The following is a 14,190-nucleotide window of genomic DNA, read 5'->3' on the forward strand; positions in this document are numbered from 1 at the left end:
TTGCAAACACAGGCATTGTGTAAAACATGAAAAAACTGCAAACAGACAATAAAAACTGAGTTATAGGGGTGCAGATGGCCTAGCGGTTAGGTCGCGGCCCATGTACGGAGGCTATAGTCGATCAAGTGTCAACCCCTGGTTCAAGTCCAACCAGTGGCTCCTTTCCTTTGTCATTCTCCACTCTCTCCTTCTCCCTGATTTCCAACTCTGTCCACTCTCTAACAATCTCTAAGATCTCTAAAATCCCCAAAATAAACCTTAAAAAAAGTTTAAAAACTGCACATCTGGATCCTGAAACCCCTTTGTCATTTCAGGCGGTGCGGCTGGTTGCAGACCTGTGTTTGGAGTATCAGGTGTACGACGCTCAGCTGTGGAACAGTCTGCTGCAGAAGCTGCTGGGCTTCAACTTGGTGAGGAGAAAGAAACTTTATCAAGAAGTGCTTCAATAAAACAAAGGTGTGTTATGATTATAGATTCATCCTTCTGATTTCCCCCCCACAGATCAACCACCTTCAGAGGGTGTTAGAGGCAGTAATGGCTGTGCCTGCTCTGTGGGAGGTAACGTGATGGACAGAATTTTTATTTTCACCAACGCAACATGTAAATAATGGTCATAATACGAACACATCGAGAACTCTCGATGAACTCAACAAACACCATTAAGTTGTCATATTTTAATGAGTAGGGTATAATTGGAGTTTAAGAGTTTAGAGATTAAATTAGTGTCTTAGTCAAGACCTCACTGAAACCAAGACATACCCGAGACCAGAGAGCTCAGAGACCGAGGCATTTAGGGATCAAGACCAAGACCATAAATATCACAGAAAAATCAACCTCTTGTACACCTCAACCACTACAAAAATAAAAGTTTTCTTATATGTTTCCTCTTCAGATTTCTAGTTTCTCCAGGACGTGGAGGAGTATGATCCTGGCTCCTTTTGTCTCAGGTACTTTATTACAGTATGGATTCATGTTCATGATCTTTATTGTGCAGTGAAAGGCTGTTGTCAGAGTCCTTTTTTTTAATTTATTTTTTTACTTTTCATCTTTTTGATATTTCAGTTTTATATACATCAAGGCTAGGAAGTAATGTGTGATCAAAATGTATTATCTGTTGTCTTGCCTTTAAATTCAATTAAAAAAAAAAATGGATGACCGATGCAGCCTTAAAAAGACATGAGAAAAAAACGCTGTCAAAGTGTCAATGTCACTTTTTAATCGCAAAATTACAATAGATAATGGCATATTTGAAATTCCATTGTTTCACATTTAAAAACAAGACTTGTTAGAGCTTTTTTTTAGGATTTGTTGAGAGTACAAACAATAATAAATGAAGGACCTTCTGGTAAATCGAAGATTACGACATTAACTTAACGAAGTAAAAAGGAACTCATTACGGATCAAAAACTTTCTAAAAACAGCGAAAAGGAACGATTAAAAAGTGAATTGTTTGATGTCATGAGGTGGATTTTTACTTTGGACTCGACGGCTGAGCTGTCTGAGAGTTTGTTCAAGTGAAATGAGACATTCAAAGATGCAGCAGTGTCCTTCTTTTACATCACTGTGACTACAGGGAGACACTGAGGAGGACTATCTACGGAGAGCCTAAAGGGACATAATAGCATGAGATTAATCACGATAAAAAAAAAAGAATTTATTTCAGGACTTATTTAATCGACTTAGTTAATGCACATAAAAATATGTGTTGTCCTTTTTGTGTTTGCATGAAGGAGCTTGTTTCTTTGCACTGAATGAAATCCAAAAAGTTAAATTAAATACTGGAACCCTTTTGCACGAGTTTAATTTAGGCTTATAGCACATGGAGATAAATATCCACCTGTATTAAAGGTTTTAAATAAACGTCTGCACTCACTGTCTGTGCTGTCCTCTTGTCCACAGCTTCTGTTCCTCTGAGTCCGGAACAACAAGCCACGCTGTACAGGACCTTTGTTCTTCTGCTCAAGTACGTTTTTCTCCCATCTCAACCATTTACAGCCAACTGCTCTGAACGCTGGGAAAACAATCAAAATGGATCATATTGATCAAATGACAGTGCAACATTTTTGCAATCTTTTTTTTCCTAATGAAGGGCTCCTGCAAGTCCTTTAGATCAGGGGGTGTGTCCTGAGACTAGCACAGTCGAGAACCACTAACTCCTTAAAGAGAAATCATGGCACAAATTAAAAACAAAAAGTAACATATGACATCACAAAGAGACCGGAAACCATTTCAATAATTGTGCTTAAATCTGTGCCATGCACTCAGGTTTGATCTGATGAATGTTTACACTGAAATAACAAAGAAAAAGCATCAATGACATGAAATATAAATAATATTCTCTTCATGATTTGCCGTTCGTCGTTCTTATAACACAGCAGACAGTAACAGAGGATATACGACTCCCGACATTTAAATGTTGAATTTCAGCTCCCCTCGTCTGGACGTAGGTTTAAAGTATCATCCTGTAAAACTTAAAAATACAAGCATAGATTTATACCACCCACATAAAACAGCTTCAATGCTTTAGATTATTTATTGGTCACTGCACATTTTTATCTTGTCTTTCCTTTATCTTGATGGAGCGCTTTTTGATCTAGTATTGAGCACTGTAGTGACTTCATCATGTTTTGTCCCGTCCTCCTCTTTGTATGTAAAAGGAGGTCGACTCACTCACTGTATATCAAATCTACCTACGGGTACAAACAAAGTTAAGCTTGCCTCGCCTTCTTCCCAAGGTGCCCTTTCCTGTTAAATCTGGACCTGATAGGAATTGCAAATCGTTTTGCACAGTTCAATCTTCCAGCCTTCGCCCTGGGAACTCTGCTGCTCATCCCGTGTGCTGATAAAAAGGCGCAGCAGATCAAGGTGAGTATCAAAATGACAGAAAAGAAACAGGAAGGTTTAGACCCTAATTCTGATGACATTATTGTGACCCTCACAGTGTCTCTTTGTTGTTTCCAGGGCTTTCTGTCAGTGTGTGACCCCGTGGCTGTCCTGGAGCAGGAGGAGGAGCTAATGAACACGGGAGACTTGGCAGGAATCCCCTCACAGGTCAGACGACATCTAGTCTAGGATTGACTAGGATTTCAGAGTAAAATAAGGGTTTACACACAAACCCCTCTAACACATGCACTCCTGAAATGTCTCAATGTCCAGGCTGAGCTGCACGTGTGAACACATTTTTTTTTCCCCCCATGACTGTATCCGGACTTGTCCTGCCAGCCCCCTCGTACAGTAAGATCTCTGCAAGAGCTCAGCTGATGTGTGAACTCAGCAAGAAATGTCGAAGGGGGAGTGTGGGGGCGATGACGCTTATATCATGCAACCAGTGCATGACAAGTGTGACATAAAGAAACTGTCATCAGAGCATCAGACTCTGTTGCTTCGTCCCATTCTTTGATATAGTGTCCACATTACACTGTGACTTCTGCAGCATCCCTTTTATGTCATTTCCTGTTTGCTGAGACACCCCCCCCCCCTTATCCGCCAGGGAGTGGGGTGAATGTTTTATGTAGAAAAATCAAGATTCTTATCTTCTGAGATTTTAAATAGATCCATAACTTCCAAGATTGAATTTATTTTTTGGGGCTAATCAGTCACTTCCTGCTAAGTGCTATGGCTAGCTCTATAACTCCTGAAGTAAGTACTAATGCATAAATAGACTTTGAATCATGGTTCTTACACTTAAACTGGAACGTTAGCGTATGTGTTGGCGGGTTGGTGCATGAGAGCCTTACAGGCTGATCTGTTGAATGTGTCACTTGATGTTTTGTGTTGGACCCGTGGAGTCATTTCATTTCCGCCATTGATAAGATCAGATGTACTTTAATGTACCCGTGGATAAATGACTCAGGGACTCTGTTCTGCAGTTCATGCACACCACTGATGTTGATGTTGTAGAAATATATCTCCTCCAACATCGTTTCCTGTTTATCAGGTTCACTTCTGCAGGACTAAAGGTGTGAAGATCTTAACTGTGATTGGGTTTAAAGGTGTGAGTGATATCCTTCATCAGGGCACCAACATGTTGGCATGTTTTTATAAATCATTGCGCTGATGAATTAAAGGCTTTTTTTATTAAATACCTCTGAGTGTCTCCGACCTCTTCAACGGTTTCTAAGTTGGGTCCCCACGCTGAAAAGCACCAGAGGGACACGTTCTTTTAAAACGTGTTTCTTTGTTTGACATGAATACCTTTTTAATGTGTCCTCAGGTCAGGGAAACCGTGCTGACCTTCATCATCCGAAACGGAGAGCAGCAGAAACTGTTGAAGACCAAACACTTTGAGCATCTGAAGCAGCTCATCGTATCGCGGGGACAGCAGAACCAGGTGAAGGACTTGGTGGACCTCCTTATCAGCCAGAACTGGTAAATTCTTGAGCAGTTTTCATGAATATTCTGACGTTCACCGGAGTTTTCTTATCTGTGGTTTGTTCTCCAGTGAGATTGTAAATTAGAGTAAATAACATATTAATGCTTGATTTAAATGAAAGCCCCTGTGAGGAGTTTTTATCTTTTATCTCTATGATCGAGAAAATCACATAGAAGATGGGTTTATTTCTCTGTAGTTATTTTTAATGCCTTCAGCTGCAGGGTAGGTGTCAAATGAGGCGATAAACACCACCCTGTCACTTCTGGCATTTGGTACGTTCCATTTTCCGCCAAGTTTCCTGCCTCTTGTAAATTTGTTTTCTAAAATATACATTTGTTTTGTCCTCGGTGAAAGTGTTTTCGCTTTTTGTCATTTTGTTTTTTCAAATGTAAAAAATGTTTCCCAACATGTAAAAAGTGTCGCACTGTGTAATTTTGGATTTCACTTCCCAGCCACCGTACTTTTGAGTGGTCCATCTTTACACTCCGTATACGGGTGCACGATCTGACGTCTGAATCCTTCATACTGAATGTAACAAAGATCAAACATGTTCAAATGTTTCTCAGTCAGGATGACGCAAACTCGCTCGCTCGAGCCTTCATGAAACACGGAGAGCATCAAAGAGGGAAACCGACGACAAACGGCGCCCCCTCGCTGAGCGGCCTGAAGGTAACTGAAGCTGACGTCATTCAGCTGGTTTAATCTGAGACACAATGCAGGATAGGGAGAATAATATGATGAATAAACCGGTGGCTTTATGACATTCAAATACATAAATGTTTTGTTTTTTTTCATCTTCTTAACTCGTAACAGACTTTAAATTCTTCTTCTTTTTTTTCAGGAGTTTCTCAACATGCAAAATGGAGTTTCAGGATGAACTTCTTCCTGCAGCTTTATTCTTCTGTTTCTGTTTGGGACACAACATTTGCACCTCTCCATTTACCTTTCTCCTCTTCTTGTCATATTTAATCAGATGTTGTTCTTTATTCATTGTATAAAGGAATTATTTTGGGGAATAAAACTCACATTTATATTTTATTATGTTACCTCCTGACTTGTTCATACAATACGTGTGTGTGTTGTGTTTGACGACTCACATGAAGTAGAGAAGCAGTGAGATAAAGTAAGAAGAAGACAGGATAACAAACGTGTCATAAAATGTCAAACGTATATTTGAAAAGAAGTTTGTAAACGCACATCAATAAACTGAAGCTTGTACAAATGTCCTCGTTCCTTCAAAAACTTAAAGTCTTTATATGTGATTTTTCACACTTAAATATAATATAAATCAAGTATATCCTCTGAAAATAACTCTGTGAGTCATGACTGTCTACAATGGGTGTAACACCCGAGTCCCACTGTCTGTGATGTTTTCAGAGTTTTCAGAGTCCTATCTTCACTTTGTTTACATCGCCCGGACGGCCGGCTGACTCCTCCCCTCGTGTATAAAAGTTGTTGTTACGTGCTGTAGTTTTGTGTGTTTGTTCTCTCTCTCCTGTGTGTGTTGCTCCTCAGCCTCAGAGTGCACAGCATCACCTGTGGCTAATTACTAATCAGGGGCAAACTCTAAAGAGCAGGAGAGAGGAGGCTACCAGTTGCCAGTGGGCCGTTGGACAGAGTGTGTCTTTGACTAGAAATTTAGTGTGAGCCTTCTGTGGAAGCTTTGTGTTGCGTTTAAGGCCTTATTGTTCATATCGTGAGTGTTAGTTTTGAATTGGCTTCTGTTTTTGTTTCTTAGAAGAAGTTTGTTTTGTGTTGCACATTTTGATTTAGTTTGTTAATAAATCATTTTAAACTTTGCTTATATTTAGTTCCTATTTCTGTTCCCTGGGTTTTAATTTACTGTTACTCCCCTCATCCCCTAGCCATCTTGGGGAACGTAACAGTTGTTTAATTGAGGGACTAGAGAAAAGAAGAATAACATACTGTACTCACTGCTTAACTGTGTTTCTAGATCACGCTCATTTCAGGTAAATTTACATGCAGGGTGACGATACGAGCATAATAAAGATCGCTAGCATTAGCATGCTAACACAACAATGCAGCGCGAGTTGTTTTGGTTTCATGCTGGTGCTCAAGGGCGACATCTGCTGGATCAAAACATCACATATAAAGCCTTTAAGATTAAATCGGTTTCTTTGATTTTCTCTGCGAAGTGTATCTTTAGTTTCCACCTTGGCAGAATAGAGTACAGTATGGTTTTGCAACAATATTGTAACTTCACAACATGAGACTTTCATCGAGCACACTTATTATTTTTATTTACTTTTTTAATCCCGAATGGAAATTCTGTTTTACCCTCTGTTATTGAGACATGCTTCACACACATGCACACACCGGAGCTGTGGTCATGCATTAACGGAGAGATGAGAGAGAGCACCAGAGCTCTTGGGGGGGGTGCTTTGCTCATGGGCACCTCAGCAGTACTCAGGAGGTGATCTGGCACCTCTCCAGCTACCAGACCAACTTTCATATTTTGGTCCACACCAGGACTTGAACCAGCAACCCTCCAGTTCCCAATCCAAGTCCCAATTTGTTAAGGAGTTCTTTTAATTGCAACTTCAAAGTGTGACCTTGAGCTGACTAAGATACCCTGCAACATGCGTCTTTTTAATGTGTAACAGCAAACGTTACTCTTGAAGTGCCGTCAGAAGCTTAAACCCTGAGGCACACCGCACACTGTGGTCTCTCTTAGTTACCCACCTTCATTCAGGTGAACAGAGGGAGAGATCTGACTTCTCATATTGTCTAGTTGTGACATTTCATGTAGATTTATAGTCTAAGTTGATCTAGGGCGCACTGATAGCCTAGAGGTTATGTTGTGCGCCTCATGTGCAGAGGCTATAGTCTTTGTCGCTGTGGGTTAGAATCCGATAACGGCCCTTTGCTGCATGTCGTCCCCCACTCTCTCCTGTTGTGTACCTGTATCGATTCCATTGCAGCAAACAGAATTCTTAGGCTCCAATATTATTTCATTTCTTGTTTTCAATGATCAAAAATTGCTTGGAGTGGAGGAGTTTACCTGAAATGTTTGATTCCTCTCCAACACACCTGTCTAATGAAGTAGATGTAGTTTTTTTTTTTAAAGTTTTGGTACTTTTCAATATCATCGCTTAGGGCCGGACAGATTTGGGATTTTTGGGGCTTATATCGATATCAGGAAGAGAAGATTTGATACCTTTCATATCGGCCGATATCTTTCTTGGATCTATCTTCAATCTGTAGCGGTAGATAGTTATACACATTTTTTTTTTTTTTTGATGATCCCTCAAATGCAGTTATGAAACACTTGTGGAAAAAACATAATGAAGACAAGTCGGTCACTCAACTGGAAAGTAACTGCGCCTATGTGCATCATCACTTGACACACTGGAGAGTGATGGTGCTTGTTGTAATCTGTATAGCGCCCTCTGTTGGTGAAAAAGAGCCGCTAGTGTGATTACAATGAAACTCAAATTAAATAGTTTTTACTGGTGAATAAATCTGGTAATATTGCCACATATCTGTGGTTAAAAAAAAAGCCGTTACCGATCTTATTGGCCAGGCCGGTCTACTATCGATCACATAAATAAGAGATGGTATCAGTTCAAAACACATGGTGCTGAAAAAGCATTAAAGTATTGTACATTTTGACAACTTTAGTGACGTTATCAATCATAAAAGTACTCAGATGATGTTTCTGTGAGGAAGCTCTGAACGGAAATCTGCTGATCAGTCAAATATAAAGATGTGAGGTCTTCCTGTTCAAATTCACCTGAATTATTTCACACAGTTGCATTATTGGAAATAGTCTGACTTTACTGTTGTCACTGTAAAAAGATTGAATACATGTTTTGCCTCCTTGCAGCAGAAGGCAGTGTAGCTTTTCATCATTATTGCAACATATTTCTAAAGAATCACTGAGGCGTGTTTCACTTCCTTTTGTGTTCAGAGTTAATAAAAAAAGGGGAAAAAGTATTTAAATATGAAACTCATTATTTATAAATACACAAATGAATGTAGATTTGGTAGTGAAATTTGAAAGTTGGAGAAGTGAAACAATTCTATGCTATATTTTCTGAATTAAATACACACTTTATTCAAAGGAGAAGATGGGTCCCTGGAAAACAGTTTGGAGCTAAAAAAGATACCAGGAGAGTTCTGGTTCCACTGTTGCGGACCCCCCACCATAGCTTCTTGCATAGTATTTTATCTTCAAACAGTTTTCCAGGGTCTGAGGACAGTTTGTGTATGGAGTTCTAAAAATACACTTTTAGAGCCCTTTTAAATAAAGGTGAACATGTTTTTTTTTTTTTTTTACTCGTATGCTTCAGAAACAAGAAGTTCCTCTGAAAATGTCAGCATGCATTAAAGTCCACACCCAAAAAATGCCAATAGTTTATTCCCTTTTCGCGGTCAGGTCATGTGGTGCAGGAGCCGATCCCAGCTGATCAGGCGAGAGGCGGGGTAGACCCTGGGCTGGTCGCCTGTCAATCACAGGGCTGACATATAGAGACAGACAACCAGACACATTCTCACCTACGGGCGATTTAGTCACCAATTAACCTAAGGAGCATGAATTTGGACGGGGTACCTTGAGATGACTCACGCATACCCGGGGAGAACATGCAAACTCCTCAGAGAACTCCTGTCCAACAGGGATTCGAACCAGGAACCGCCCAGCTGTGAGGCAACAGCACCACCATGCAGCCACAAAACTTTATCACATATATTTATTTCCCACTGTAACTGAACCAGATCTTTTCACAAGCTTCAGTCCTGTTCATAAAGATCATTTTTAGAACTTTAACCCTTGAAATGCCAGGTAGGTTGCACGATGTGTGAGATAAAAAAAAAAAAAGGTTTATTTCCCATAAAACAAAATAGTTGAGTTGTCTTTTTATTTTTTTATTAACAGTCTCAGATATTTCAACAATTAATAGCAAAATAGATTTGAATGCATTTTTATTTACACTCTCCAACTAAAGAGATATCCCGCTTGTAGTAACTTTTTCAGTCCTCTCCATCGTAGATGAAAATCTTTCAAGCCCCTCCACCCCTCACCATACACATCGACACATAAACATGCACTAAATCCCTCTATCAGACATGCCTTTTCCTGACAAATTACTACATCTTTTATTTTTTTCTGACAATATTACAAAGAAATACGGAGCCCCCTGACGTCCCCAAAGCCCAAAGTTAATGTGATTTTTTTTTTTGTGTGTTCCTGTGTTACCATTCTCCATACTGCTGAATAAAGCAGCTTGTTTGCTTCTGACTTCCTGCAATAATATCTCCACTTCACAAATGATAAAGTGTCTTATTACCCAACAATACTTAAAGTGCAGAGGTTATACAAAGAATGACAAGTAAAGCTGCCTGCATATGTTTTGCAAAGGAAAATTAATTATGTGGCGCAAACATTTAGGTGACATCTGCTGTACGAAAGAAGTAAAATGTTGTCTTTTTTTTTTAGCTGCAGAGCTTACATAAAAAAAAACATTTAAATTAAAATGAACTTTCATCTTACTGCTTCCATCTCAATGATCCCCTCAATACTCTCCCTGTGAGCCAGCTGACTGAGTGACTGGGAGCCTGTCTCTCGAGTTTTCCTCTCCGTACTCTCTGTCGTGTCTGCTTGGGGCAGATGAAGAGCTTTCCTGCAGCTGCTCTTAACGGCAGAGCTGGAGAAGTAGTAGACCAAAGGATCCAATGCGCTGTTGAGATAAGTCAGGCTGATGCTGATGTAAAAAGCTGTGGTCAGGTCTTCCAGGGCCGGGCAGACTTCAGATTCCTGCAGGGTGCTGTGTGCTTTCTTGGTCTTGATCCAAATCAGCAGCTGCATGATGTTGCTCGGGAGGAAACAAACGATGAAGAGCGCTGCCACCACCGTGAGGAAGCACAGAACCCTCTTAATCTTTGCATCCTTGGCCAGGTGCCTCCCTCTCAGGACGACGACGATGTGGATCGTGCAGTAGAGAATCACAAGCAGAGGCAAATAGAAGGAGAAGATGAACTCAAACTTATGCCAGGTCAGGTTGTGGCCGGGTTCAGTGTTGATCATGAAGCTCTCGCAGTAGGTCGTGTTGACGTGCTTTAAGGTGAAAACATGAGTGGTCATGCAGATGGTGATCAGCCACAGTGCCAGAGCTCCGCACCAAGCTTTAGAGATTCTCAGAGAGTTGATGCGGTGATGGGGATGCACCACGCGCATGTATCTGTCCAATGCGATCACCATCAAGAAGACGGTGCTGCCGCTGCGGTTCATCGCCAGCAAGAAGAGGCAGATGTTGCAAAAAGCGCCGCCAAACCTCCACTTTATCCCAGAGCTGTAGTAGCTGGCCCTGAAAGGCAGAGCCATGCTGAGGAGAAAATCAGCCACTGCCAGGTTGAAGAGCAACACTGTGCTGCTTTTCCACGGCTTGAGGTGGAAGCAGAAGATCCAGAGAGCCAAGCCATTTCCTACTGCTCCAAAAACAAACTCTGTCGCCAGCAGTGGAGGGAGCACACTGATCAGCAGAGTCCCGTTGAAGTTGCATTGCATGTTGTCAGAGATGTTGCCTCTCTGGCTGCCGAAAAAGAATCCCCTTGTTGAGTGCGCTATCTTCTCTATACAAGGGAAACCATCTGATTAAAAAAAAAAGTGTTAGTGGTTTTTTCACATTTCCTTGAGGTCTGGCTGGTTCTGCTTTTCTGCTTTTCTCGTGTCTTTGTGCTAGGTGTGGTAAACTATGCAGAGCAGCTTGTTGTTTATGGACAGCATAAGTTCATATAAAAAACACTCACACTCACTTTCAAAAGCAACCCACTTGTATTAAATCTGTGATCATCAGAGTGAGGAGCTCTTATGTGGGAGTTTCCACACCTTTTTGCAGAAACAGCATCCTCATATCGAGAAAGACAGAACCTGTTTTGCAGAATTGTCACTCTTACTGCTGCATATTTATTAAACTGTACTTCTTGTTCATCTTAGGATCATTATTATTAGCTCTTCTGAGAAACTATGCTTCTCTCTTCCCCCCCCGATAGCGCTGTAGCTGCAAAAAGCAACAGGACATCACAATGGTTTAATTTACCACAGAGCCAGATACTCAGGTGAAAAAAAAAATAAAAAGGTTTCTGTGGCCAATTTTGTCTCACGACATCAACTCGTATATTTCCATGTAAAAACCACTAACACACTGTTGAGAGAGATCTCGGAGGGGGGCAAGGGGAGGGTGGGATCTGTTAACGTTGTATTCTATGTCATCCAGATGAGAGAGCGGCTGGAGAAAATGGGTGAGCTGGCCCAATCGCACATGGCGGATGCCCAGCAGTAACAGAAGTCCTGGTACAACAAGTCAGCCAGGCAGAGATCCTTCCACCCAGGACAAAAAGTGCTGGTGCTCCTACTTAGTGATGACAACAAACTGTTGGCTAAATGGCAAGGGCCGCTCCAAATCCTAAAGAAACAACTACATACCAGGTATCAAAACCAGGGCACTCATGCTCCAGTAGGGTACTACACATAACTGACTTATTTTGAGTCATTTTAATCAGATACAGCCATAAATACATTTTAAAAATAAAAGTGACGTGCGGTAGAGTCCGCGTCCGCACATCTGAGAACATGACAGCTACTTCATGGTTTTATTTTGATTAATGTTAATCAGATACAGCCAGAAAACTCTGGATTTCTCTATAATAAAGTCTGTCAACGGTGTTTACCCACGTGCTTGTGCTCGTGCATGAACTGTACTGTGCCGAAGCAAACCTCTCCGAAGCGTGCCATGGCCAAGGAAGTGTACCGTGCCTGAGCACGGCACGGAGTGGTCACAGACGGCCAAAGGCTTCAGCTTAGATCTATCTGTAATTCAGAAGTTTTCCAGGAGAATCCTGTTTCTGTGAGAAGATTAAGTTACAGGATCCCTGAGGGCCTGTTGGCCTCACTGAGGAGGGAGGTTGATCTGATGCTGTACCTGGGGATCATCGAGTGGTGTAACCTAATGATGCTCGTACCAAAGAAGGATGGAAGCAAAAGGATCTGCATTGATTTCAGGTACCTGAAATACATTTCTTAATTTGATTCCTATCCAACACCAAGAATTGATGAACTGCTTGAAAGGCTAGGAAAGCCTTCAGGACACCATGGGGCCCTTTCCAGTTCACAGTAATGCCATTTGGGTTGCACGGCGCTCTACCAACTTTCCAGAGACTCGTGGACCAAGTACTTTGTGATTTCCTAGCTGTACCTCACTCTCGCTATAAACTTCGAGGTGACTGAGCCTTTGCGGTCAAGGCCCCTCGCTTGTGGAACAGCCTTCCTCCCTCGGTCAAGTCTGCCCCCTCTGTGGAATCTTATAAGTCCCGCCTCAAAACACACTTTTACACGTTGGCTTTTGAGTCCTAGTTAGGTTGCTTGTACTTCTTTCCAATGTACATGAGACAGGGTGCTTCAGGAGAAATCTCGCACCAGAGATCTCCCTCGCCCCCGGTCTCAGGGGCGTGTGAGAGACAGGATAATAACTGAACAGACTTATTTGTTTTTTTGATCCAGGCTGTAAACATTAATTTATGCTGTAAAAACAGCTTTTTGATGAATTGACCTGAATCTGAATTTTGTGTGTTTTTCTGCCTTTTATTGTAGTAAATGTTAATCTGCTCACTTCCTCCTCCTCTGACTGATGTTACAGAGTTTGTGGAGGTTTGTACATGAAACGTGTTCACTGGCTCTAAACGTTTGGACTCCATGTTAAAGTCACCGAGTGTTTAGATTCAAACATAAACAAGGAGCTGAGCGTAGAATCGGAACCAGTAGAATGCTCGTCTGTTGTCTGTGAGCTCATAAGGCCTCAACAAAACATTCAGCACACTGAAGTTCCACCTGCTCAGTCCCCTGCTAACCCTTGAAGAGGTAAGTCACCTTTTCTCCTGCTGAAAGAAAAACTTTTTAATCCACCTTTTTCTGTTCACTCAAACTGTGTAATGATGAAGTAAGACTTTTAATCTCCCTGAATGTTGATCTTTCAGATAAATTACTTTTTTCATCCGTTAAATTCTAAATATCTCGACTGTAAGATGTGAAGTGATCTTAGTTTAGTGTGAGCAGCTTCAAATCTGTCAAATGTTCGTTGTTTGTTGTCTGAACTTCGTATTTACTGAAGTTTGTTGATTTTTCGTCGTGTGTGAAATCAGCTGATCAGAAGAAATACGTTTTCTCATCTCGTTCCTTAAAAAGTTTCTTTAAAACGAACTGTTGGAAACAGAGATTTCATCGTGATACAGAGATTCATGTCGTGTTGTAGTCAAGACCAAACTAACCGAGACCAAGACATACCAGAGACCAGAGTAATCCGAGACCGAGACAAGACCAAGACATTTAGGGATCGAGACCAAGTCGAGACCAAGACCAAGTCAGGACTAGACCAGGACAAGACCAAGACATTTAGGGATCGAGACCGAGACAAGACCAAGAACAAATCAGGACTAGACCAGGACAAGAACAAGACATTTAGGGATCAAGACTGAGACAAGACCAAGACCAAGTCAGGACTAGACCAGGACAAGAACAAGACATTTAGGGATCGAGACCAAGTCGAGACCAAGACCAAGTCAGGACTAGACCAGGACAAGACCAAGACATTTAGGGATCGAGACCGAGACAAGACCAAGAACAAGTCAGGACTAGACCAGGACAAGAACAAGACATTTAGGGATCAAGACTGAGACAAGACCAAGACCAAGTCAGGACTAGACCAGGACAAGAACAAGACATTTAGGGATCGAGACCAAGTCGAGACCAAGACCAAGACCAAGTCAGGACTAGACCAGGACAAGACCAAGACATTTAGGGATCA

The 14,190-nt window shown here is 41.4% G+C and overlaps 2 protein-coding genes across 2 annotated transcripts in view; one reads left to right on the forward strand and one right to left on the reverse strand.

Annotated features, from left to right (window-relative positions):
- kntc1 (kinetochore associated 1) overlaps window positions 1-5,410 on the forward strand; it is a 28,399-nt gene extending 22,989 nt beyond the window's left edge. The window contains exons 54-62 of the mRNA XM_061038946.1: window positions 315-410; window positions 502-558; window positions 893-947; window positions 1,900-1,963; window positions 2,736-2,865; window positions 2,962-3,051; window positions 4,214-4,368; window positions 4,939-5,041; window positions 5,214-5,410. Of these exons, the coding sequence (XP_060894929.1) occupies window positions 315-410; window positions 502-558; window positions 893-947; window positions 1,900-1,963; window positions 2,736-2,865; window positions 2,962-3,051; window positions 4,214-4,368; window positions 4,939-5,041; window positions 5,214-5,249 (786 nt within the window). The 3' untranslated portion in view covers window positions 5,250-5,410. The remainder of the gene's footprint in view (window positions 1-314; window positions 411-501; window positions 559-892; window positions 948-1,899; window positions 1,964-2,735; window positions 2,866-2,961; window positions 3,052-4,213; window positions 4,369-4,938; window positions 5,042-5,213) is intronic.
- Window positions 5,411-9,249: 3,839 nt separating this feature from the next.
- LOC132974704 (hydroxycarboxylic acid receptor 2-like) lies at window positions 9,250-10,994 on the reverse strand. The gene has a single exon (XM_061038947.1). The coding sequence runs from the start codon at window positions 10,896-10,898 to the stop codon at window positions 9,876-9,878; it is 1,023 nt and encodes a 340-aa protein (XP_060894930.1). The 5' UTR covers window positions 10,899-10,994; the 3' UTR covers window positions 9,250-9,875.
- Between the last annotated feature and the right edge of the window lie 3,196 nt (window positions 10,995-14,190).

The sequence above is a fragment of the Labrus mixtus genome, chromosome 5 (genome assembly GCF_963584025.1).
Source record: "Labrus mixtus chromosome 5, fLabMix1.1, whole genome shotgun sequence".
NCBI classification, from domain to species: Eukaryota; Metazoa; Chordata; class Actinopteri; order Labriformes; family Labridae; genus Labrus; species Labrus mixtus.